The sequence below is a fragment of the Acanthochromis polyacanthus genome, chromosome 6 (assembly GCF_021347895.1).
Source record: "Acanthochromis polyacanthus isolate Apoly-LR-REF ecotype Palm Island chromosome 6, KAUST_Apoly_ChrSc, whole genome shotgun sequence".
Lineage (NCBI taxonomy): Eukaryota > Metazoa > Chordata > Actinopteri > Pomacentridae > Acanthochromis > Acanthochromis polyacanthus.
The window spans coordinates 6,808,913-6,836,206 of NC_067118.1; the positions used below are offsets into that span (position 1 = coordinate 6,808,913).

At 41.8% G+C, this 27,294-nt stretch overlaps 1 protein-coding gene across 3 annotated transcripts in view; it reads right to left on the bottom strand.

Moving 5' to 3' along the window:
* Positions 1–5,222: 5,222 nt before the first annotated feature.
* Positions 5,223–27,294, bottom strand: part of wu:fa11c10 (protein FAM110A) — a 41,285-nt gene continuing 19,213 nt past the window's right edge. The window contains exons 1-3 of one of the 3 annotated variants that reach the window (XM_051948976.1): positions 20,907–21,070; positions 8,333–8,678; positions 5,223–7,942 (exon numbers count right to left, since the gene is read on the bottom strand). In XM_051948976.1, the coding sequence (XP_051804936.1) occupies positions 6,514–7,932 (1,419 nt within the window). In that variant the 5' untranslated portion in view covers positions 7,933–7,942; positions 8,333–8,678; positions 20,907–21,070 and the 3' untranslated portion in view covers positions 5,223–6,513. Of the gene's footprint in view, positions 7,943–8,332; positions 8,863–20,906; positions 21,071–27,294 lie in introns of those variants that run through there. The other 2 variants (XM_051948977.1, XM_051948975.1) reach the window with 2 other exon arrangements.

Sequence of the window (27,294 nt, forward strand, 5' to 3'; positions counted from 1 at the left end):
GTGGAACCTAAAGTAAGATGAGTTTGACACCTCTTACTCTGAGCATGTTTTTGGACTGTGGATGGAAGACGAAGAACCTGGAAAAAGACCCACGTATGGACAGGGAGAACATGTAAACTCCACGCAGAAAGATCCCAGAAGACCAGGATGTGAACCGAGGATCTTCTAGCTGCAAGGCGACGGTTCTAACCACCAAGTCAGCACAAAGTCCCAAAATAAATATCTAAATATTGCAAAACAAAGTTTTCTGCTTCACTGAGAGTGAACAAAAAGCAACAAAGTGCAGATGGAAACAGACTTCAGTAAATGATGATGGAGTCTGAATCAAACCACTTAAAACCCACTTTGGTTCCAAACAGATGAATCCATGAAACAAACAGAACGTCGTGTTTCCATCCTGGTCTGAGGTTTGACTGCTGCTCTTTTACTTACATCATCTTTGTGATGCTTTAATGATGTTTTCTTGGAAACTTGGCATCAGCAGCTGTTTGTCTCAACAAACCGACTCCTAATATTTATAGAACAGGAGTGAATTAAACAGATTTACAAACCAGAAAGACTTTTTCTGATCTGCTACCAAACCAAAAGTCTTCTAGCTTCAATCCTACATCATCCAGCTAATATCTCTCCAGAACGTTTGTTTACTTTCTTTACCTGCTTCTGCTAACTTTAAAACATCTAAACCATGAACAAAACTCACCAAATGTTCTGCTGTTGGCTGCAAAAGTGAACAAAAGGGTCTTAATGCACTGACAGCATCTAAAGAACTGAACTCACAATGGATTAGTGTCACAGCAACAGTAGGATAATCCTTAGTGTTAGCATGTTGTGTGACTAAAGTAACCATTAGCTTTGATGGTATAACCACAGGTCAGAGCTCTGTGGAAAGTTTAGGAAACACTTTTAAGCCAAATAACGAGGACTGTGTTGATTACAGAGTTTTTATGTTGCTTGTTGTGCTTTAATGCAAATAAACTCTGCCGTTAGCTTCTCTCTCTGCATTTTAATTGAGCCAAATTCCCAACATCATATCCCAGTAGCACCTCAGACGACAACGCAAGAGGAAAGAATGGACAAGTACCCTCTTCTACAGCTTTGTTAAAGGCCTCTTCGATCGAGTAGAGTGGGAGCCTCATAGTGCCCATAAAAGACCTGGAAGAGCACCTGAGGAAGACCTACCCTGATGACTGGAGGCATGAGTTAGTCACCATCCTGAAGGAGATGCCACCAATTCATGCACCTTAACACCAAATGGACGTAAGCCCCCCACATGGAGTGAGGTGGACCTTAAAAATGTGTGAAAATTGTGTCATTTTTGTGCTATTTAAGCATCATTTTGTGTCATTTTTGTGCTATTTAAGCATCATTTTGTATCATTTTGTGTCTTTTTTGGGTAATTTTTGTGCTATTTAGGCGTCGTTTTGTGTAATTTTGTTATTTTTGTGTTATTTTACATATTTAGATATTACTGCTACCATTACTATTACTTTTAGTCTTGAGTTCATGGTTTTACCCTAGATTTTAACATTGTTTTGTGTCATTTTTGTACCTTTTTGTGTCATTTTTTTTGCTATTTAAGGATAGATTTGTGTCTTTTTTAACCATTCTTTTATTTTTCCTGTTTTCTATCAGTCAGTTTGTCCTCTTGGTCAGCAGTAACAGCTAGCTAAACATCTAGCTTCTACTGATGAGAAAAAGCTAGCATTAGCATAGATTAGCAACCCTGTTACTGTGATTAGAGTAGAGTTAGCAAACAACAAATAAAACATGGAATAAAAATGTTACCATTGATGTGTAAGCTGAGGCAATCACGCCTTTCATAGTTTATTACCTGTTATTGATGAATATGGAGCAGAAAATTGTAAAAGAGAAGGTTTATTTTCCGAAGATTTTGAGGCCCAAATATTCTCCAGTTCTGGAACAATCCTTAAAGCTCCAGACACTGAAGCTGAGGAGCTAAACCAGGAATTCTACATTTATGGTGAAATCAGCCATCTTTTGGGGTATTTTTGACACATTGTGGGGACTTTCAGTAATTTGTGAAAGCAATTTCACGGCTATTTTTGCCCCACGTTTACGTTTTCTGACTCTTCAGCAGGATGAAGTCGCTCCTGATTTAATTCCGGCGTACATTAAAAGAGCCGGAGCTGCTGGTCTCACTGAGCCGACATGAAAGCCTCGGAGACGCTCAGGTTGTTTGCTCCTCTAATAAAAGCTGACGTGTTCCTTATACAATACAAAAATCATTCCTGCTTCTGCATTTCTGTCGTTGCCTCTTCCATCTCCATCCACCGTCCTCCTCTGGTCCTCCGAGCTGCTGGGATGTCAACCTGCTGGCTGTTAATCAGAGCTGCTGCTGCTGTCGAGATGCTTCAGGCAGAAATATTTATCTCCTCAGCAGTCCTCCAGACACCCACATCCTCCACACCAGTAAACACAGAGCAGTAAATCCAGGAGGTAAAGAGATTCCTGCACAAACATCCGTCCAGCCGAGTGAAGAAGCTCCAGATGTGAGAAGCCCTGATCAGATGTTTGATCCGGAGCAGAGGAAGGAAAACTTTCCTAATCTGGAGCTGAAACTCAACATAAAGTCTGCTACATGAAAGCTAATTTATTCAGTCCTGTGCTTGACTTCAGAGCATCAGATTCTCATCACACTGGAAAAAAAACGCTCCTCTCAAAACAAGAAAAAAAAATTATTTCAAAGAATTTTTACCTTGAAATTAGTGAAATAATCTGCCAATAGAACAAGTGAAAAATAGCTTGGTAAGATTTCTAGAAATAAGATGTGATATTTAGAATATTGAGATCTTAAAATTAGCTGGGAAAACTTATTTTAAGCTCTATTTTACCAGGATTGTTAAGCTTTGGTGTATTAACCCTCCTGTTGTCTTCATTTACGACACCACAAAAAATATTGTTGCCTTGTCTGAAAAAAATAAAAAAAAATTAGATAATTTATAAAAATACGCAAAATCTTCAGGAAGAAAAATTCCTTAAAAGTTTTATTAAAAAAAATTTGGCAAGAAATAAAAATAAAAACATAAAAAAAATTGCAAATATTTTCAAAAAAATGAATAAAAATTTTCCCCAAAAAATCCCCCAAATATCTAAAGTGATTCCATATTTATCAGTAGAAGTTCTAATATTTTCTTTATGAACATTCAGAAAAATCAACCAAAATCCAGCGAACTTCGCTGGATTTTGGTTGATTTTTTCTCAATGTTCATAAAGAAACATTTTTTTAACATCTCTTTTTTTTCTACCAAAAAAATGCTCAAAAATTTCTCCCCAAAAAAATTTTGAATATGTGAAAGTTTTCACTGTGAAAATCTATATTTTTTTTCCACATTTACAAGCTTTAAAACGGGTCAATTGGACCCGACACGAGGGTTAAACTTATTTTGAGTTTTCTTGTAAAATTCAACTCAAAACAAGATAAGATTGTCTGACTTAAGATATTTAATATGCATTGTCTTAAAACAAGTCCCTCCATCTGCTGAAATGTCTCTTGTTAAGTTTATTTATCTTAAATCAAGTGGGATGAGACATTCTGACTAAAAGCAAATAGACTTGGTTAGATTTTGAGTTTTTGCAGTGCAGCTGCAGATCTGAAGAGAAAAAGTCTGAAGCTCAATCCTTGGTGGAAAGAAACGCCTCAAACCAGAATCTACATCTCTGCCAATAAAACTATAATCGACCTGCAGCTTTTAAACCTCAAAACACAGATTTTGAGTTGAGTTTCGCCTCTTTGTCTGCTTTTGCTTGAACTTATATTTTGGATTAAATGCATTCAATGTCTGAAATTACTCCGTCAGCTCTGAAATAAATGCAAAATTCTAATAAAACTGTTGTTTTCTCAAGGATATTTGTCATTAATTACCAATATGTGATAAAATTGTGCTGCTTTGTGCAATTTTAGTGCATAATGGGGAAAAAACATCAATGAAAACTATTAAATCATGAACAAAATCCATCACAGTTTGACAGTTTTGATCAGTGACCTGCAGTTTAACGGCGTCTCATCCACATTTTTGGGAACATTTTCAATTTCAGCTAATATAAACAGTAAAAACTCCAAAAATAAAGACCCTCCAGTGTTGCAGAGGAAAGTTTTTAGAGCAAATTTAGACAGAAGTTGAGTAAATGAGGATGCCACTTAAAGTCGTCTAAAAAAATTCCACAGAAATGTCACGTTTTCGGTTCCATCATCTTCTTTTTTAGCTAAACTTTACCAGATAATAGGTGTTTTTCTGCCGCTAATGCAACTGTAATCTACCTGCAAACTTTCCAGTCAACTTTTAAACCTCAAAACACAGATTTCCAGTTGAATTTAGACTTGTCGTTTCCCACTGATTTCTACCAGTACTTGATAAAAAAAAGTGCTACATTTCACTATTTTAGTGCATAATGGAAGAAATATGAGCTTTTCTGTTCATTTCATCAATGAAAACTATCAAATTGTGAACAAAATCCACTGTAGTTTTAATCAAAGACCTGCAGTTTAACCACATTTTTATGTACATTTTCAATTTCAATTAGTAGAAACTCCAAAAATGAAGACCCGTAAATACATTTTTAGTGATAATTTAGAAAGAATTTGAGTAAATGATGAGGCCACCTAAAGTCGTCTGAATCTTCAAGCAAATAAATCCACGAAACAAACAAACGTTTTCAGTTACATCTTTCTTTTTTAGCTAAACTGAACAGCTACTTTTTTTTTGCTGCCTCTGCCTACAAACTTTTCAGTTAACTTCTAAACCTCAAAACACAGATTTTTTTTAGTCTAGCTGTTTTATCTGTTTTTCCTTCAGCTTCTATCCAGGATTGACACGTCCAGCCTCGGCAGAATAAGTGTCTCTTTCACACCCGTTCATTTGCCTCCAGCGGGGGTTTTATGGAGCTCTTAACGAGGGTCCAGAGCCCTAAAACAGGGCGGGGTTCTGATAGTAGAGGCGCTGTCATCACACAAACGTATGATTTCCAGAAGCAGAGTGAGGGTTTGTCGTCTGAATAATGCATCTGAGAGACTTCCAGACCAAAGTAAACAAAATCCATGCAGCGGCCGGAGCGCTGAGAGTCAATTATTGATGCCGGAAGGAGATTTGAGGGTCCGAACACCTGCTGCTGCTGCTGCAGATTACAGATTAGAGACGGAGGACTTGGGAGCAGCGCTTGGAGGAAGATGCAGCATTAAACCAAGAAAAACAGCAAACAGGAGCGAACTTGAACATCTCTTTTATTGACTGCTCAGAATACACCACGGTAAAGCATTTTGGATCTCTCACTTCCACACTCTTTGGGCATCGTTTTCTAGCGGTCCGTCGTGTTCTCCGGCCCTCTGAACCCGAAGACTTCTTTTAAAAAACGGGGGTAAGGAGGCGCAGAGGGAGGGAGAACTCACACTGCTGTTCCCGCTGCAACAAACGGGAATTCAAATAAATACACAACAGCCTCACGTGGCGTTCCCATGGCTACAGCATTCACACCTGGCATGTGTCCGGTGCCGGTATCTGCACACGTGTGTGTTTCACATGTGATCCTACATACACTGGAATCAGAGTAAATACCATCAGATTGCACTTAAGAGCAAAAATCTGTACACAAACTCGTCCGATATTAAAAAATACATTAAGTTACATTTCTCCAAATAAATATTGGTCCATTTTTTGTCAGTATGCCGTCTTCCTGAGACACTTTCAGAGCCGCAGCCATATTCATACACCACAGATTCTCTCCACACCGCTCTTTTTGATTTCTTCGTCTTTCTAGGAGGCTAAACAACTTCACACTTGCTTCAACCATCCGCTTCATCCTTCATCATATGACTTGCTCTCTCATCCGTGCCGAGACATACGGAGTAAACTGATTAGACGACATCACAGCCCGACGCCCAACAGAAGCGACTGCAACGACCTGAACGTACGTCTGAGAGGTGAAAGAGTGTGAGAGTAAAACGTGTGTGCTTGATTTGAGATGACAAACCTCGAAATAAGAAACAAAACTCGCATGCTGACAGAAACTTGTGTAATAACAGTCTTACAGCCAAAAGGATTTCTCTTTTTTCTTGCTTTTTTCTTTAGAAAATACAAATGGAAACTTTTTTTTTCCTGTTGTTGCGGTGAGAATGTTTCACAGTATCGACGTGGTTCTCTTCCTGGTTTTGCTCAACAGTTGCTTCACTGTGCAGCTTTCTGGCAGTTTGAAGTTCCAGCCTGGCTTTGTGCCGACACACACACACACACACACACACACACACACGCACGCACTGTACCTTTACATGAGGAACCACCACTTACACCGCTCTATTATTGCTTTTGTCACACAGATGAAGCAGAAGGCGATGAATCGTCCTTTCACTCTGGCAGGAAACAGTCCTGAGTTTCAGTCCACATTTTAAAGAAAACTCTCCAGAACAAACAGTCCGTCCTCACAGGAAACAAGAAGAAAACTGGATTATCCAGAACTGTAAGGCAGCAGAGGATCAGCGCCCGGCTCCCAGTCCTCGTCAGTCTAGACGTTAGAGACGCCGCTGCTCGTGTCTTTCGCCTGCCGGATGCCGTACAGCCACTTGATGACTCGGGCGTTCCTCTCGATGACCGAGATGCCGTACGGAACCCTTTCGTTGGCTCTGGCCGGCCCGTCCTCGTCCTCCTCGTCCCCTCCGTCCTCCCTCATCTGGTCGGCCTCGTCGCCACACTCGGAGCTGGGCGTGCTGACGCTGCGGAGCTTGGAGACGGACACGATGTCCGAGTTGGCCCGGGTGAAGCGCTCCACGCCGCCCATGCCCTCCACCTCCTCCGGGTCCAGCCCGCAGTAGTTGAAGAAGCGCTCCAGGTCGGCGGTGGCCCGGGAGTAGCGGTCGCTCAGGTCCGACTTGGAGCGGTGCAGGGACGGGTGCTTGCGGCCGGAGCCCTTGGAGCTGGCGTTGGAGATGCGGGTGAAGGCGGGGGAGGCGGGCGGGATCATTCCAGCTCGGACCAGCATGGGGCTGGGGGGCAGGTAGGCCGGGGGGGAGATCTGGGACTGGGTGCTGAGCTGAGGGTGGGTCTGGGGCTGGTTCTGAGCGGGTGGAGGGGGCGGAGGGGGGACCTGGGGGTGGGCGACCTGGCCCTGAGCAGTCTGTCTGGGCCGGAGCAGCGGAGCCCTCTGAGGCTTTCTGAGCTCCGCCTGAGGCCGGACGTCCACCCGGCGCACTGTCACTGAGTTGGGGGAGCTGTAGGGGGCGGGGACGCCGATGCGGGGGGCCCGGGCCGGGACGGGGGGAGGACGGCGGGTGAGTTCTGCCGCGGAGGTCCGGGTCTGGAGGTTGTTGTTGTTGTTGAGCGGAGACGAGGTGCAGGAGGAGGTGGAGGAGGAGGTGGTGGTGCCGTGGCTCAGCGGTTTGAGGTTGTTGAGGAGTCGGCTGGTCCTCTCCTGCTCTGCTGACAGGCTGCTGCCGATGCTCTTCGCTCCCGAAGACGGAGAAGACGAGGAGGGGGAGGTGGAGGAGGAGGACTGGGAGCAGGGCAGCGGTCCGTCACATACATCGTTGATTAAGTTGTTCAGAATATCCAGGTTCAGAGCCGGCCTCCGCCTCTCTCCGGGCCCCTCTCTGCCTCCACCGTTCTCCGGGTCGGCGGGGCAGCGGGGAACCTTCCTGGCTGGAGGGGCGCTGATCTGGCACTGGAGCATCATCCCCGGGGGCACCAGGGGCTTACGGATGATGGGGGGTTTGATGGGGGCCTGGCGGGTGAGGGCCACCTGCTGGCTCTTCACGTACTTGGCCTTGTCGGCCTCCAGACGCTCCACGGCGCTCAGCTTCCGGGCGCCGGGTTCGGCCTGACGGCGGAAATAATCCGGCCCCTTGTTGAGGATCCTGAAGGGCATGGCCGAGGTGAAGGGGACGCCGGCCAGACGGCCATCAGACGGACGCAGGGTTTCCACCGGCATCCTGGAGGAGCTGCACACAGGAGAGAGATTTTAGAATCAGTCACAAAGAAAGTGCAAGAGAAAACAGTTTGCAGGCAGATAGACCCCATATAAAGATCCGGGTTCTGGGAGTTTTTCTGGCCTCTGTCGCCTCAGAGCTGCTCTGGGGGCTCATGTGGGTTCTTTAAAGAATCTGGAGACAATCTGACCTGTATTTGGTGCTACATAAATAAAATTAAACTGAACTTTGTCTGTTAAACCTGACAGACGTGGAGCATGGAGCTGACAGATGAGATGTGGGTGAGAAAGAAGCTCCACCGGTCAGAACATCCTTTCTCTTCTCCCACTCGTCTCTCTGAGCTTCAGAAAGCTCTTTTGTGCTCTCCCCTTTCTCCCCCACAGCCCTCTTTAACTTCCTTACCGGTCGCTGTGCTGCTGCTCTCCCTTTCTTCCCCCTTTCTTCTCCGTCGCCTCTTTTATCTCCCCCTTCTCTCCCCGGTTGGGCTCAGTGAAAGGCTGCTGGAGGGACGGGGTCAGTCGGGGTCAGATTCCACATCAGGCCCGGTCAGACCACCTCTGTTAGCTCGGCGCTGACCCAGAAGTCGGGCGGCTGTGGATCGGGGTCAGCGGTCAGCCACAGAGCACAGCTGATGGCGGCTCTTTATCCCAAATGCAGCTCTGAGATCAGCCGGTCGTTCTGATCCTCTTTAGCTCGTCTGTCCAGCTGTGATCCAACGTCAGCAACTCAGCCAGGAAGCTCCACGGTCCTGGATAGAGTTCAAAACAAGTCCGTGTGAGGTGAAGGTGGACGGTGTGTTTTCAGTCGGCCGCTGGTTAACAAAAAAAGCGCCCACACACACCGATAGACACACACACACTCTCTCTCACACACACACACACACTTCTCCGGCTGACAGACGCGACTCTTCCACACTGAAGTGAAGCAGACGGGACAGGCTTTAATACCGAGCCGGGCTCCTCCCAGCCGGCCAATCGGACGCCGGGCCGGGAGCCTGGGGGCGGGGCGGGAGGCGTGAAGCTGGCTCCTGATTGGTGCAGCTGGAATAAGGGACACTGAGCAACCGGACCCCTCCCCCCTTTTAGAGCACAACAAAACAGCGAGGCAGGGCTTTCATTCAAATGAAAATTCTTTGAAAGGGAGAGCGGGGCGGGGGAGAAAGGAGAGGAGCACAACGGACCAAACAGATGCAACGTTTTACATCGACTTGCATCAAGCTCAGCGGGGTGCAAAGAAAACACCGAAGACCAGAGAAAGCTGCACAACTGTTCCTCCTCTGGAGCGCTTTGTCCTCAAACAGAGGATCAGCTCGATTAGGATCTGATGTTTTAACATTTAGGGTGTCGCTTCAGAGCAGAGCTGGAAAACAAGCAGGACGATAAATTTATAAAACTATAAAATTCTAGTCCATGACAAGTTGTTTTGATCATAAACTAAAATACTGGATTGTTCATTGTTGTTTTGTGTCTCTTTTTTGTAATATTTTGTCATGTTTTTGTTGTTTTGTGTCTATTCCTTCTGACTTTTGTCATGTGTCTCATGTTTTTTAGTCCTTTTTTCTCGTTTTTGTCGTTTTGAGTTTCCATTTTGTCTCCCTTGTGCTTTTTTTAAAATCATTTTTGTCATTTTGTGTATTACTTTATTCATTATTTTGTGTCGTTTTGTTTCACACTTTTGACACTTTTTGTCTCATGTGTCCATTTTTTGTCCTTTTGTAATTTTTTGTCGACATTTTGTTTAGTTTCGTGTCTTTTGTCTCATTTTTGTAATACTTTGTCTTGTTTTTGTCTTTTTTTGGGTCTGACTTTTGTCGTTTGTCTCATGTCTTTGTCGTTTTGTGTTTCCTTTTTGTCCCGCTTGTGTTTTTTGTCTTATTTTTGTCATTTTGTGTTTTGATTTATTTGTTGTTTTGTGTATCATTTGTGTCGTTTTGTGTTTTTTTGTCTTGTTTTTGTCGTTTTGTAACTTTTATAGTGTAATTTTTTGTTTTGTTTTGTGTCGTTTGTCTCATTTTGTGTCTCGTTTTCGTAACATTTTGTCCTGTTTTTACTTCAGGTTGTTGATAATGTTTTGTAAAAAAGATAATTCCTTAAATGTGAACATTTTCAGAATGTATTTTTTGGACTAAAACAAAGGAAACACACATTAGCATTTGTGGTTATTTCTAGCTTATTATTGTCTGGGTTTACTGGTCACTGGAGATCAAATTTGGCTGAATGTTTCCCCTGACCTACAATGAGTTTGACACCTCTGAATTAGAACAATTAATTTAATATTTATACACACCGAAGACACAGACAAAGTTTTTTCTCTCCTGTTTCGACACCATCTCATACTTTTGTGTTATTTCTTTCAGTTTTACGAGTTCTCCGCCTTCTTCCCAGCTTTAATTCCTCAGAAAAACAAAAGCCAGCCGCCCCCACGCACCTCTGCACTCCTCAGCCCTTCATCTTTTTCACCGCTACACTCCGAGGTTACATCACACCCGCTTAGTTTCTCTGCCTCCTCCTGCAACATATCTATCCACACATTTTTAATTAGTCTTTTTATAGCCGCCTTCCTTTCCTGCCTCCCTCAACATGTGACCCTGTTTTTCCCCCACATCCCCGTCCGATCCTGCCCTCCTCTCCCCTTGCTCTCATCCCAGAACGTCAGACCGGAGAGGAAAACCCACCGTGACGGCTTACACTCGGACACGTCGGCTTTCAGGTGCTGCAGAACCCGCAGACGTCCACAAACACAGAAACACACACTTTGCTTTCATCTCAACCATGTGACGAACCGAAGCAGAGTTTAAAATAGTCCGGCTTAAATTAAAACACATCACAGAAAGCAGTGATTCACAAACATCAGGCGGACAGAAGCCTCTCCAATGAGCCCTTAGGGAGCCAGAAGACTTTTACGAAGCACGATGAGGAGCAACGTTTAACAAACAGAGGGAGAAAAGAGGAGTTGTTTTGTTTGGTTTCAGCCAGAGGAAGACTGAAACACACATGAAGACGATGACGTCGTTACACAAACACATCTTGACCTTCTATGAGTTCAAACAGTTCTCATGATGTCAAAAACGATCAAAACAACACAGCAGAGTCAGTCGCTGTAAAAACCTGACATCACAACACACACCGTAGACTAAGGGTGTCCAACATGTGGCCCGCGGGCCAAAACCGGCCCTCCAGAGGGTCCAATCCAGCCCGACTTTGTAAAAAGTAAAAATTACAGAGAAAACATTAACTGCAGATTGTAAATTTGTAAAACTATGAATTTAAATTAATTTCTAGACCATGACAAGTTGTTTTGATCATAAAGTAAAATACTAGATTGTTCTTTTTCATTTTGTGTCTCATTTTTGTAATATTTTGTTGATTTTTGCCTCTTTTTGTTTGACTTTTGTTGTTTTGTTTCGTGTTTTTGTAATTTTTTGTCTCGTTTTTGTCGTTTCCTTTTTGTTTTGTCTCATTTTTTGTCACTATGTTCCTCGTTTTTGGCATTTGGTGCGTCATTTTTGTAATACTGTGTCTTGTTTTTGTTAGGTTTTGTCTTTTTTTTGGTCTGACTTTTGCTGTTTGTCCTTTATTTTGTTCAAATTTTTTGTTTCTTTTGTTTTGTTTCGTGTTGTTTGTCTAATTTTTTTGTTAGTTTGTGAGTAGCTTTTTTTGCACTAAAGCTAAGGATAAATTTGGAGTTGTGGTTATTTCTAGGTTATTATGCTGCGATTTCACTGGTCACTGGAGATCAAATGGGGCTGAATGTTTTCCCTGAACTAAAATGAGTTTGGCTAACGGCTAAGTTAGGAGGCAGCCACAGACTAACCTGAAACAGAGTCTGGAAAACAACAAGAAATGAGGCTTTAAGATATAAACCTTAGTAGGAAATAAAAGTGAAAGAACAGGGAATGTTTGAGAAAACAGGAACTGAGCTGCAGGAGACAAACTGATCGATATCAATCAATCAATGGATCGCTAACAGCAAACAGGATATCTGTTGCACATATCCAGCTATAGTAATCCTTATTAATGAAGCAGCCTCGTTAGGAATGATAAAATATACAATTTAATGTATCTTGGCTCCAAATATTACATCTACAAACTAGTTTATTAAGCCTTTAACTGTCACAGAATCTTATTTTTAAGCCATTTATGTCATATTTGTCACTCATTTTGTGATACAAAGCACCAGAAGTGCCTCTTTAGCCTCACCACTCACACATTACAGCTACAGCCAAAGCTATAGGTAATTATAGAAATGGTATTCATCCTAAAGAAAAGAGTTTCCAAGAGTCGGTGAAGACAAACGTCTGGTCTCAGAAACCTCAGCCACCTCAGGTTAGTATGCTATGGCCTTGTCATTACCCTCACAGGGGCCTCCAGTGGGAAAACACATCCTTTGGTCCAGACTTAGAGCCTTTTCATGTCCCCAAAACACACAAAAAAGACCAATTTCTTTAAGGAGAGCCAACCTTTGGCTGGACTTTGTGTTTTAGGCACAAGGAAATACCTTGGGAAAAGTTCTGATCTAATCTGTGTTGGTTTGAAGCCCGAACAAACACCGTCCTGGCTGCTTTATGTCGTTTCTACAACAGAATGTGATTTAAAGGCTCCGTCCCTGCTGGTGACACACATTTAAAACGTGAGTACTGCAGTGGACGAATCCCACAAACACAAAGGAGGAGGAGATCTTTGTCACAGCAGCACGAGTCACTCATTATTCAGCCTCTTTTTACCGAACGGGACCCATGAGGCACCAACACTGTTTGATGTTTCATGGTGTTTTATGACGTTTATGTAGTTTTGTGTCCCGTTTCTGTCATTTTGAGTCTCGTTTCTGTCATATTGAGTCTGTTAGAGATGGACAACCCAAACAGAGAATAACCGTCGTTGAGCCACACAGATAACCTGTACCTGTATGTAAATGTGAACGTTAGCCTTTATCTTTACGACCTGACAGGAGCCATCTGCATGCAAATATTGATGACGGCTTTTAAAACAGCAGCTATTGTCATTTATTTCCTCGTTGAAAAGGCTTCAGTCAGCTAAACGCCGTGCATTAAAGTGCAAACGGCAGCCGGTTGAGATGTGAACCGATCAAATCCTCTGGTAGAAACAACTCCATGAAGGAAGTGAAAACATCCCCCGGTCCCTCGGTCTTCCAACTTTCCGTCTTGTTCTGCCGTTGCACAAACAGCTGATGTGTCCAAAAAGCTCCGACCACAGCGTCAGACCCAGGAATGAGATTTCTGTTCTGCAATGGAAACTCAAGCTCGGTTTGATTATCACAGAAGTATGCTGACCGCCGGGCAGTTATGGATCGCACTGCTTTTCCGACCGCCGTATTAGCCCTAATGACATGGCTCATGATGTCTGCTGCGTGTAGAAAGAGTTCCAGAGTGACTTAATGTGTTTGAGAGAAGGAAAGATAAAAGATGCTCTGATCCACAGGAATGCAGAGGAGCTGGGAGGAAGAGACGACCGACACTTCGCCACAGCTGACTTACCAACCAATCTGCTTAATTACAGAGAGAAGGAACGACTGGGAGCAGATTGGAGACAGTTTCTAGAGCAGGGGTGTCAAACATGAGGCCAGCAGGCCAAAACCGGTCCTCCAGAGGGTCCAATCCAGCCCTCAAAGTGTAAAAATTACAGAGAAGACATTAACTGGAAATTGTAAATTAGTAAAACTATAAATTTAAAATAATTTCTAGACCATGAAAAGTTGTTTTGATCATAAAGTAAAATATTAGATTGTTCATTGTTCTTTTGCCATTTTGTTTTTGTAAAAATTTGTCTTTTTTTGTCGTTTGTCTCACATTTTTGTCGTTTTGTTCCTCGTTTTTGTCATTTTGTGTTTCCTTTATGTCTCGCTTGTGTGTTTTGTCTTATTGTCGTTATTTTTCGTTTTGCTTTATTCCTTGTTTTGCGTACCTTTTTGTCTTATTTTTTCACACTTTTGTAATTTTTTGTCTTGGTTGTCCATTTTTTGTCACTTTATAAGTTTTTTTGTGTAATTTTTTGTCTCCTTTTTGTTTTGTTTCATGTTGTTGGTCTCATTTTTGTAGTTTTATCATTTTGTTTCTCGCTTTTGTCGTTTTGTCTCATTTTTGTAACGTGTCTCATGTTTTGGGTTTCCTTTTTGTGTTTTTTGTCTTATTTTTGTCATGGTGTGTTATGCCTCATTCATTGTTTTGTGTTTTTTTTGGTCTGGCTTGTGTTGCTTGTCTACTTTTTGGGGCTTTGTTTCTTCTTTTTGTCTTGTGTCATTTGTATAATTTCCTGTCTCATTTTTGTCTATTTTTTTGTCACTTTGCAATTTTTTTTGTCTTATTTGTTTGGTTTTGTGTCGTTTGTCTTATTTTTTTGTCATTTTTTTCGCTTTTGTCATTTTGTGTCTTAGTTTTGTAATATTTTGTCTTGTTTTTTAACCATTTTTGTCTGACTTTTGTCTTTTTTTTAATCATAAAGTAAAATACTATATCATTCAGTTCCAGATAGCTGTGATTAAATGTTGTGTTCCTTTGCAGACACTCTGATCTGGAAGTTGTAATGTGGAAATGATAAACTGAGGCTGAATGTTGTTGAAATTTAATTTTTTGTTATAACGAATTTCAGGTTCTTCATGATGTTTTGTAAAAAGATAACTCCTTAAATGTGAATTTTTTCAGAAAGTACTTTTTTGCTCTAAAACAAAGGAAATATTTGGAGTTGTGGTTATTTATACGTTATTATGTTCCGATTTTCATTTGAGATGAAACTGGGCTGAATGTGGAACCTGAACTAAAAGAGTTTGACAGCCCTGTTCTAGTTACTGAATGACTGAACAAATAGCAAACAGCAGCACGTGAGGAAACGGGTTCTCAGGAGGAGGAGGTGGGAAGAGGAAAGATTATTTATAATTTTGTCTTCCTAGAAAACGCCTTTAGACATCACCCCAAAAAAAAAGAGAGAGAGAGAGAGAGAAAGGATAAACACAGGAAGATGCAGCTCTCTGAGTCCAAAACTGAAGGCCGTGAACAAAGTAGGTTCATGTTTGTGTATTTTGTGACGCTGGCTGGCTCGTCGTATCGCTTTAGCCTTGGTCCCAGCGGACGTTGACCCCAGATAGTAAAAAAAACAAAAAAACAAGAGAAACTCCACGTAAAGTCACGAGAAATGCACCCTGTCACCTAATGTGGAACTCAGAAAACAAAAACGTGACCGCGAGGGTAGAAGAGATGAAGTGTGGTTGAGTTTAATAAACAAACTTCCGAGTGACGGACGGTCAGCTACATACTCACACACAACATTCAGATGCTTTTAGGTCTTTGTCAGAGTCACCTTCACCCCAAGCAGGGAGGGAAACTGGACTGTTAGTGAGTCAGCGGTGATTTCTCAGATTTATTCGACCACTGGAGGGACGAGCAGGAAGCAGTGACGTGTTTCACAACAGGAAATGTGCGAGAAAGAGTCAAAATAAAAACAAACAATGCTCAGTTGGAGTGTCTACGGGTCATTCCACAATTGGAGGACTTTTTACGTCAAATTTCAAATAATCCATGTTCAAAATGCTAAAACATGCAGTTGTTGTGTAAATGTTCTTGTCCTGAGACCAAATCTAAAAACAAATAGGAGAAAAGAATGTTTGAAAATATTTAAAAAATACTAAGTAAATCTGCAGTTCCCTCTAAAATGACATTTTTCTCTTGTCCCACCCCTTGATGACCAAACTCAACCTCAAATAAAACAGATAAAATGAAATTTAAACCTTTTTTTTGGTATTATTTTTCCATTGATGTCTCTTGTAATTGTGGGAACATTTTTTAAAATCAATTTAATATTTAAATAATAATTTTTACGCATTGTACATGTCCCACAACAATCCTGTTCGCATAACCCTGTTCGTGACATTTTTGTCATTTTGTGTTTCGTCTGTCATTTTGTGGCTTGTTTATGTCGCTTTGTGTCTTATTGCTGTCATTTTGTGTCTTGGTTTTGTTGTTTACATCGAACAGTTTTCTGAAAGAATGGCTAGAGCAAATCTATGTCCTCTCTTCTATTTTTCATAACATTGTCAGCCTTGATTAAATGTCTCACTCTATCTCATATTATCCGGATAAGACACATTATTTTGACTGTTTCCCATCAGTCAGTTTGTCCTCTTGGTCAGCAGTAGCAGCTAGCTAAATATCTAGCTTCTACTGCTGAGAAAAAGCTAGCATTAGTATGGATTAGCAACCCTGTTACTGTGATTAGAGTAGGGTTAGCAAACAACACATAAAACATGGAATAAAAATGGTACCATTGATGTGTAAGCTGAGACAATCAAGCCTTTGATAGTTTATTACAATAAAAATTGTACAAGAGAAGGTTTAGTTTTAAAAAAATTTCAAGCCCAAATATCCTTCAATTCTAAAACGACCCTTCGTGTCCGGCAGGTCGATTATGTTCGACTCATTCCATCCGTTCTTGGCCATTTGGACTTGTCTCTCTGCCACGATGCCTGTAACACAAAGCAACTGGCCACTGCTGCAGAGGAATCCCACAATGAATGGGATTCCTCTGCAGCACAATCTAACCGCTGCCCAACAAAAATAACAACTCCAGAGAGAAAAAACACACAATGAAAATGCTAAGTATAGACTTCACTAAAGCCTCTCAAGTGCTGTCAGGGTGTTACTGCTCTTACACAGCAAAGAAATGAATGTATACAGACAATAAATGTGGATCTACACCGTGTGTTTTACTTTTGGCTTCACATGGACCCTCGCAGACGCAAAATGTGCAAAACTGGCCTAAAAGTTCACCAAAAAGTACAATAGTGGAATAAAAGTTCATCAAAAGGTACAATAGTGGAATAAAAGTTCACCAAAAAGTACAATAGTGGAATAAAAGTTCACCAAAAACTACAACGTTGGCCTAAAAGTTCACCAAAAAGTACAATACTGGAATAAAAGTTGCCTGTCATGTCAGATGTTAGGTGCCTTTCAAGCTGTACTTGCGTTGTAGTATTTTAAAGTAAAACTTAGCATGGTTAAGCATTCATCATTTTAGTTTTGCATATTACTTCCAAAATCTAATCACTTGGTCTTTGTTTCATTTCTGACCTTCCCTGAAAATTTCACCCAAATCCGTGAGTCTGTTTTTCAGTAATCAGACAGACAGACAGACTAAATTAAGACTAAACTAAATTTTATCAACTCTTATCATTGCTCCCACCTTCACAGATCAGGACGAATAACTTTGGTGTCTTCACAGTGTTTTCTAGATAAACGATGGTCTAAACTGATAAGAACTGAACCAGACTCCCACCCATCACCCACCAGGTCGCTAAAGCTTTGTTTTTTAAGTCACTAAAGATTGTAAAAGGGGAGGTCAAAAGGTTATCAGCCACTCCCCTGGAGGGCTGATTTAGGGAGCTATTCAGACAGCTAATGAAGACAGAGGAGGGGAACACCGGGAGACCAAACCTTATTACCCGGCCATCAGCTTGGCGCACTCTGCTCGCTTCTTACACAAAACAGCTCCTGACCGGCTGGAGAACTCCACTGACATGCATGACTGAAGTGTCTGGACAGCAGCGTTATGCAACCGTTATGTGCACAGGAGTCTGGTGGACTGCAAAAACAACCAGTGAACCATAAGGAGACAGTTATTATAGCATCCAGCTCCATCTTTGTGGGCTCATCCCCCCTTACATTCACCCAAACCCCCTCCTCCACCTCTGGCCTATTTGAGTCTGTGGCCTCGGGGAGCAAAATTACACCCCAGGGTGGGTTTAGGATGAAATCCTGCCTCACGCATGGATGTCAGCATCCTCGTTTCTGTGTTTCAGTGGAGAGCAGGTGGCCGAGTTCACCCCTGGGAAAAGTAAACCAAGCAGCGAAGACAAACATATCATCACATCTGTGCTGTGCCTGCATTAGTTAAGCTTTCTGTTGTCTTCATTTACGGGCACCAAAAAATATTGTTTCTTCGTCTGAAAAAAAAAAAAAAAAAGAGTAAAAATCTTCCAAAAAAATCATAAAAATATCTAAAGTAATTACAAATATATTAGCAAAATTTCTGTTTTTCTTAACATTCGCAAAAAATGCTTTTGTGAATGTTCTTAAAGAAGCATTTTTAACATTTCTTTTTTCCCCACCAAAAAATGTTCAAAGATTTCCCAAAAATGTTGAAAATGTGGACATCAGAATTTTCACTGTGAAAATATTTATTTCCCACATTTTCAAGCAAAAATGTGTCAATTTTGATTTGCAGGACGACACGAGGGTTAAGACACAAAGATTTTTTTCACTCACTTCGCTCATTTAAAGCATAAAATTCTATAGTCATCTTAAAAAAACACACACACACACACACACAGCGCCATGGCATGACTTCACTAAAGCTGGTGGACAAAGTCTCCTGGAAGGATTCATGCACAACTTAATAAGTAACACAGCGTCATCTTTGTTTTGTATTCTATTTGACTGTGTTTTGCTCAGAATGACGTCAGCGTTGGAAAACTGGTTTTACGTTTCTTCTGCAAACTTCCTCTGAGCTCACCTTAACACTAATTTCACGACGTGCATGTACGAGCATGAACATTTTGGAAGCCGATCCCAGAGTCTGAAGTGTGATATGTACAGGACGTCCCCCAGAGCACAGTCGATCAAAACGCAGCTAATGGTTGAAGCTTGGAGCAGCTGAAACTTTTAAAATAAACAATATTTAAGTACTCAAAGATCCTCGATTTTTCACTGAGTTGGAGAAAAAGATGAGACGCAGAATTCACTTTATCAATGAAAAAAATCATACAAAATACAGAATTAAAAGTAGAACCTTAATGTATGCATAGAGGGAACAATGCAGTCATTAATTCTGCATTTTTAGGACTTTATTTAAAGAAAAAGATTCAGTGAAGTCAGTTTTGTCCCAGAAATAATAATTAAAGGATATTGGTTGCTTATTTTTCTCCCTTGTTGGATTACTGGGCTAAAAATTTGTTGGATTTACAACACCGGTATAGACTCTGGCATCACTGAGCCTCTAGATTAGGGGTGTTAAACATGTGGCCCGTGGGCCAAAACCGACCCGCCAGAGGGTCCAATCCAGCCCGTAGGACGTCCTGTTTTTTGGGTTTTTTTAAAAAATGTTTGTCTCGTGTTTTTGTCCTTTTGTTTCTCGTTTTTGCGTTTCCCTTTTGTCTCACTTGAGTTTTTTGCCTTGTTTTTGTCATTTTGTGTTTTTCTTTACTCGTTGTTTTGTGTTTCGTTTTTGTCATTTCTGTCACAAACGAGACACAAATGTCTCTATTTTGTCGCTTTGTAACTCTCTTGTCCAATTTTTGTCTCTTTTTTTGTTTTGTTTCATGTTGTGTGCCTCATTTGTTTCTCGTTTTGCGTTTCCTTTTTGGCTCGCTTGTGTTTTTTGTCCAATTTTTGTCATTTTGTGTTTTGCTTTTTTCTCAATTTGTCATCACTTTTTTTGTGTTGTTTGTCTCATTTTGTGACTCATTTTTGCAATATTTTGTTTGTTTTTGTCGTTTTATGTCCATGTTTTTGTCTGAGTTTTGTCATTTTGATCATAAAGTAAAACACTATACTGTTAAGCTCTAGATGTCTGTGACTAAATGTTGTGTTTCTTTATAGACACTCTGTGATCTGGAGGTTTTAATGTGTAAATGATAAACTGAGGCTGAATGTTGTTGAAACTGAACTTTTTTTTTCTTAAGAAATTTCAGGTTGTTCATGACGTTTTGTAAAAAGATAATTCACTAAATGTGAACATTTTCAAAACGTGCCTTTTTGCGCTAAAACAAAGGAAAGATTTGGAGGCCTGGTTATTTCTAGGTCATTATAATATTCTGATTCTGATTATGCTGTGATTTTACTGGTTACTAGTGATCAAAGTGGGCTGAATGTGGAACCTGAACTAAGAGAAGTTTCACACTCCTGCTCTAGAGGGTGAAAAAACTGTGATCCAGCAAAGAATTCCTGCTGATAATAAAATCTGCTCTGATTGGAGTGCAGATTTGAAGAGTGAATCGTTGGTTTGGAGGGAACGACTCTCACAGCTGGAGCTAATCTGTTAGATAACACACTCACACCTGGGGGCGCGGTGCACATATACATACTAATGCAATTACATGCCAACTGCACGCCAAGAGGCACGTCTGCATGGAGCACACAGCTGAGCAGTCGCATACATGCAGCCCGAAGGCAAACAAAAACGCACAGGCAGAGAAAGTACCTCTGTACGCCTCTATAACGTGGTGATGAACACATTCCAGAGACACGCAGGCGTGAACGCAACCACATACTGCCGTGCTTAGTCACATACAACACACAAACACACACATATTAACACACAAACACTGGTGTAAAGGACAGCGGTCAGTGTGGAGTCGCTTCCATGGCTGGGCCTCATACAGGGAATGTTTTACTCACACACTTACATGTAGAATCACACCATTCTCCGGCTCTTAACCCTTTATAATCCTGGTAACACTCACTGCCGAAACCTTCACAAATCAATATGTGACTGTTTTCTGTGAGGCACTGAAGTGTGGGCTAGTAAAACCTCTCTGATTCTGACAGCCTCTCCACAGCTGAAAGAAGACGTTTTTTTGAGGCAACAGCCATGGTGTGATGAGCCGTCAACGTTTCTTTCTGCGCAATTTAAAAATAAAATGTGTAAAATGTGATATCCCACAGAGAAAACTCAACACAGTCCACACCTCCAGCACTACAAAGCTTCCCTTTTCTGCTTGAAATCAAATGTCATTCTGGTTAAGGTGCACGCAGCACAGCCTCTCACTCGGCTAAGAGAGTGAAAATAGTCCTGAGAGGAGCTGCCAAATGTTATAATCTGAACCTGTATTTTTAGATGTGACATTCCCTCTGAAGGACGGGCGGGAGCAGAGAAAAAGACAATAGCTGAGTGGAACTTTCAAGTATAAAACGTGCTGTTAGAACCAAGTATTCTGATCTGGTCAAACAGGACATGAGATAAAGTTTACTTACTTGTTCTGAAAAAGCTCCTAAACTGGTTCTCTGGACTGCAGGAAAACCAAACAAAGTGACAACTTCAGAGCACCAGAGTTGAAAGAAGCAGGTAGCAGGTCCGACTCCAGAGGGACGGCGAGCTCGTGTTGTGCGTTGCTGTGTGATCGAGTCCAAATGAACACAACCTGGAGTGTGTTTCTGCTCCTTAGGATAACACGCTGCCCTGCTTCTCCTCCCACCGCTCAGGAAAACTCCGCCTTCGCTGTCTACAAGCAGGAAGGGAAGAGCTGGGAGGGCAGGAAGCAGGAGCTTTACCGGGCACTCACGTGGTTTTCCCAACACTTTCCCATCATCCTGCCTTTCCTTATAAGTGTCTGTTACCACCGCGGTACTTTCACAGGTAACGCAAGATGAGAAAATGGTATGAATTTGTAACAAGTATGAAGACAGCAGTTACTCTTACAGATAACATGAGATGAAAACATCCCACTTGTGGATCTGTAACGGCACAAGCCATAAAAAAAATAAAAGGCTGTCATAAATCAGCTCAAACAGAAGAAATGTTAAAATCAAAGGAAAGTATACATAACTGTTCAGATAGACATTTTTAAGTTCCAGATCAGATAAAAGAGCTTTAACTGATCAAAAATACTCCAAAACACATACAGAAAACGACAACAACAACAACAACAAAATCAGGACCAAAACCAACATAACCAACAATTAATCCGCAAAAGCAAGGCTGGGTAAAAAATATACTTGAGGAAATAATAATAATAAAAATTAGAAAAGCACTCAGAGAGCAGTCCTGCTCCAAGGCTGTTCATTCCCCCACATATGTCATTGTCAGAAATGCAGCATTTATTCATTAGTTATTGATGATCAGAAATCACGGCAAAATAGAATGTGTAAATTTAGAAGAAACAGAGTTATGTGACAATCGGTGTTGGTTTGTCTGTCTGTTAGCAAAATTACTCAAAAACAGAATTGGATGAAATTTTCAGAGAAAATCAGAAATGACACAAGGACTAAGTGATTAGATTTTGGCAGTGATGCGGCTTATAGTCTGGATCCACAGATTTATTAAAGATTTCTGTATCATTGTCAGATAGTGGCATGGTGTCACTGTAACCATGACAACAAGTGAACTCTGCATCAGCTGCCTGCTGATGATCACATGATTGTGATCCTACAACAAATCCACTGCTGAGGACTTATCAGGACTTCTCCATCAGAAATGATACAAGGAACAACTGATTAAATTGGGGGTGTTTGAGTCCCATCAATTCCCGCCGGGATTCCGTATCCATATAAAACGTACACATACATAACACATGCCTGTGCTCAGCGCAATGTGATTTTTTTTATTAAATATTTCATCCGTTGGAAATGATACAACGACCTGGCAGCCTTGGAGGAGTACTGCACTCTCTAAATGCTTTTCTAGTTGTATTTTTGCAATCCGTTTGTCTTTCGTGCATAGATACTGCTGGGACACGTGAATTTCCACATGGAGTGGAATAAAGTACCTACATAATCTAATCTAGAATAAAGAACAGGTATAAAAGCCCAAAGCAGTTAAACATTGAAAGTAATTACGAGAAAATACTGCTAATAATTTTTAAAAAATACATAAGATTTTAAAAAACAAGCACTAAGCCCTACAAAAACCTTCATTCAGCCTTCCATAGGTCTTCATTTTAGACAGCTAACAACGTCAGCCACTGTAATCACAAATCAATTACAGTGCCTTGTGAAAGTATTCGGCCCCCTTGAACTTTTCAACCTTTCGCCACATTTCAGGCTTCAAACATAAAGATATAAAATTTTAATTTTTTGTCAAGAATCAACAACAATTGGGACACAATCGTGAAGTGGAACGAAATTTATTGGATATTTTAAACTTTTTTAACAAATAAAAACCTGAAAAGTGGGGCGTGCAATATTATTCGGCCCCCTTGCATTAATACTTTGTAGCGCCACCTTTTGCTGCAATTACAGCTGCAAGTCGCTTGGGGTATGTCTCTATCAGTTTTGCACATCGAGAGACTGAAATTCTTGCCCATTCTTCCTTGCAAAACAGCTCGAGCTCAGTGAGGTTGGATGGAGAGCGTTTGTGAACAGCAGTCTTCAGCTCTGCCCACAGATTCTGGATTGGATTCAGGTCTGGACTTTGACTTGGCCATTCTAACACCTGGATACGTTTATTTGTGAACCATTCCATTGTAGATTTGGCTTTATGTTTTGGATCATTGTCCTGTTGGAAGATAAATCTCCGTCCCAGTCTCAGGTCTTTTGCAGACTCCAACAGGTTTTCTTCCAGAATGCTCCTGTATTTGGCTCCATTCATCTTCCCATCAATTTTAACCATCTTCCCTGTCCCTGCTGAAGAAAAGCAGGCCCAAACCATGAGGCTGCCACCACCATGTTTGACAGTGGGGATGGTGTGTTCAGGGTGATGAGCTGTGTTGCTTTTACGCCAAACATATTGGTTTGCATTGTGGCCAAAAAGTTCCATTTTGGTTTCATCTGACCAGAGCACCTTCTTCCACATGTTTGGTGTGTCTCCCAGGTGGCTTGTGGCAAACTTCAAACCAGACTTTTTATGGATATCTTTGAGAAATGGCTTTCTTCTTGCCACTCTTCCATAAAGGCCAGATTTGTGCAGTATACGACTGATTGTTGTCCTATGGACAGACTCTCCCACCTCAGCTGTAGATCTCTGCAGTTCATCCAGAGTGATCATGGGCCTCTTGGCTGCATCTCTGATCAGTCTTCTCCTTGTTGGAGGTGAAAGTTTAGAGGGACGGCCGGGTCTTGGTAGATTTGCAGTGGTCTGATACTCCTTCCATTTCAATATGATTGCTTGCACAGTGCTCCTTGAGATGTTTAAAGCTTGGGAAATCTTTTTGTATCCAAATCCGGCTTTAAACTTCTCCACAACAGTATCTGGGACCTGCCTGGTGTGTTCCTTGGTCTTCATGATGCTCTCTGCACTTTAAACAGAACCCTGAGACTATCACAGAGCAGGTGCATTTATACGGAGACTTGATTCCACACAGGTGGATTCTATTTATCATCATCAGTCATTTAGGACAACATTGGATCATTCAGAGATCCTCACTGAACTTCTGGAGTGAGTTTGCTGCACTGAAAGTAAAGGGACCGAATAATATTGCACACCCCACTTTTCAGTTTTTTTTATTTGTTTAAAAAGTTTAAAATATCCAATAAATTTCATTCCACTTCACAATTGTGTCCTACTTGTTGTTGATTCTTGACAAAAATTAAAGTTTTATATCTTTATGTCTGAAGCCTGAAATGTGGCGAAAGGTTGAAAAGTTCAAGGGGGCCGAATACTTTCTCAAGGCACTGTAAATGTAAATTTTGCAGGTACTTCTGCAAAACTCTACTTGAGAACTTTATATTCCAAACCAGCCACTGTCTGAATATAAAAATTGCATTCTTTATATTTAGAATTCCTGGCTCAGCCCCAGCATCAGGTGTAGCACAAAAACTCCTTATACGACCAGAATGACAGAAAAAGATCATCATTCTGAAGGAGGTGTGGTTGAGGATATCCTGTCATTAAGGCCTGTAAAAACACTGGTTCGGCTGGAGCTTTACTACTGGAATAGCTCCAGAGTTTTCCTGTGAGTTTATAAATATATATAATGCTGTATGTGCGCTTGTCTTCTGACCCGTCAGTAGTTTATTTCGTTTCCTGCACACTGTGGCCGAGCCTCTCTCTGCCCTGTACAGTCCAAACACTCAGCAGTGCTTATTTAAAGGAGTCAGCAGGGCGGGGTGGACCAGACCAGCCTCCCTGTGGTGCACACATGTACACAAACCGACGCTCAGACAGAACAGAAGGTGTACAGTCGGACACACATTCAGGCGGCGGTCATTCTACGGAGGCAGCAGCAGGGAGCGGACTTCCACCCCAACGCCTGGCTGTAAGGGCAAAGCAGTCGGCAGCTCCGGAGTCCAAAACACACAGCAGGGCTCCACGAGGTACGACAATAAATAGTCCGGCCGGGTCAACAAATTCCAACACCTCTCCCTCCACCGCCAATCAGGGCTCTCCTCCCTTCCTTCCTTCCTCCTTTACCTTCCATCCCTTCATCCAATGAGATTGACTCGCCCTTCAGCTTCTGCTTCACCTCCATCCTGCCTCCTAAATTCCAGCCTCATTCCTCAAATTTTTTTTCACCAGACACCATCCACTATATATGTACAATACCCCTGTACTGTACTATAGAGGAGGTCCTCAACTTCCGTTCCTACGGCTCGACATAAGTTAATTTTCGCCATAAGTTGGAACTCCAGCGAAAATGTAAACAAAGTCATTGCATGCATCATGATATCGATCAGTTCTTCGGAAAAGTCATGTTGCAAGTGTTTTATTTTATCTAATTTCACTTCCATGGAGACGGCTTTCCTTTTCTTCAAAGCATCAGAAGAGTTTGACTTACGCTTGGAAGCCATAATAAAGAGTAAAAAGTGAGTGAATGTAGCACAATCCAAGGTGGAGTACAACCAGAGAATGTAAACAAAGCTGTCTTATAGCACCGCGAGACGACGTATTCGTCCACTCTGCTCATCAACTAGTTCCACATAACCGGTTCCGACTTAACGACAAAACGCCGTAGGTCAAGGACGTCGTAAACCAAGGACCCCCTGTATAGGAACAATACCCATGTACTACACTATATATGCAAAATACACCACAGATCTCTGCTTGTTTTCCACCAGGACGGTTATTTCTGTTGCCCAGCCTCTTCTGATACTGTAACACCAAGCATGGAATCTGATTACTCGATTAATCGCCAGTATAACCAATACAGTACTCGATTACTAAAATAATCGATAGCTGTAGCATTTATTAAGACATTTCCTCTGTTCAACCTGTTTGACCACTTTCCTCAGTTTCAGTTTGATGGATATAGCAACCAGGTAGAAGCTGACATTTGCGCCATTTTCCGTTAATCAAGAATCTGGTTGATAATAAAGCCTGCTTCAGTTTATGGATGTTTTTGTGGGGACATATGGCGCCGCCGATTACACATTTGTCGTCTAAACTAAAGCAAAAAGGATCTCCTGCTTCACCGTCATCCTGTCTACTAAATTCCACCTTTTGTCTCATTCCCCTTCTTTATCTCTCTTCCTCCTCACATCCTCTGAAAGCCACACCATCTCTGTGCCAGGGGGGAATATTTCCTCGACATAATATCTGGAGAACGTCCCTGCAGCAGCTCACCTCCATGAGAACCTTCTCTGGGAGACACAGAGGAGGCAGGTGGGATTAAAAGTATTACGGTGAGTGCAGGGTGCCACCTCATTTGGCCAAACACTCTGTAATCCACGCTCACTTACTCACACAATGATGAGTCAACACTGACACCCCACTGGAGGTTTACTAAACAATTAGCTCCATTCACAGCCTCCGTTTTGATTTAGCCACTGTAACAGGTTGGAGGGTATACGATTACTGCAGCTCCAGCTCCTTTCTCTGGGAGGTTAAAATCATAACCTCCGTCACTCGGTGCACAGACGTTCCACGAATGCTCAGACTCACAAGGCCGGCGTCTCGCGTTACCTCTCACGTTACACACCGACATGTCCGAGCAGGCCTGCCTCTGTCACCATGCAGATATCAAGCTGGAATCAATCTCCTGAGAAAGTCAGACCGAGCAGAGTCGACGGAGAGAGGACAAATCTTGAGATGTATGTGTGTAAAAGAAAGAAAAGCAGCATTGTAAAGACAACGAGCAGTGACATGCCTGTGGTCTAAACAATCCCGCTGAAAATGCACAAATCACGTCTTGTATTTGGCCGTGAAAATGGAATTATTTCAGGAATGATAATAGATGGCAGCTTAAATTCATACTTTTCCAGAGGGGCTTCTTATCTGAGCTGGTGAACAATGACATTCGGTGTTTGTTGACTTTCGCAAACTCAAAAAGGCTGCAAACAGTCAAAGCAAATATTGTGGGGCGTGTTGAAATATTACGAGTTCTTCAGGGCGACACGTGACTCGTTCCAAAGATCATGACCCAAATATATATTAGATAAACAAACCACAAAGCCAAGCAAAGGAGACAGCTCAGGAATGCCAGTAAGGTGTGTTCATGTTTTAAGGAGCACAGTGACACTCTAAATCCACCTGAATGCTCGTACTGCAGTAAATAATGTCTTCACAAACACAGAAACTAGACTTCACCCTATGGTTTCTACAGAGGCAGCTTTTCCTTTAATATGTCAGCTTACAGTAGGCCGCTGCAGGAAATACGGCAAATTCACACGTATGTTTAAATTAAAGGCAAAGTCTTTAAATCTGGAGAAAGATATTCAACTAGCTAGCATGTACTCCTGTCCACAAGCATGAATGTGTTGTCCTGTTTGT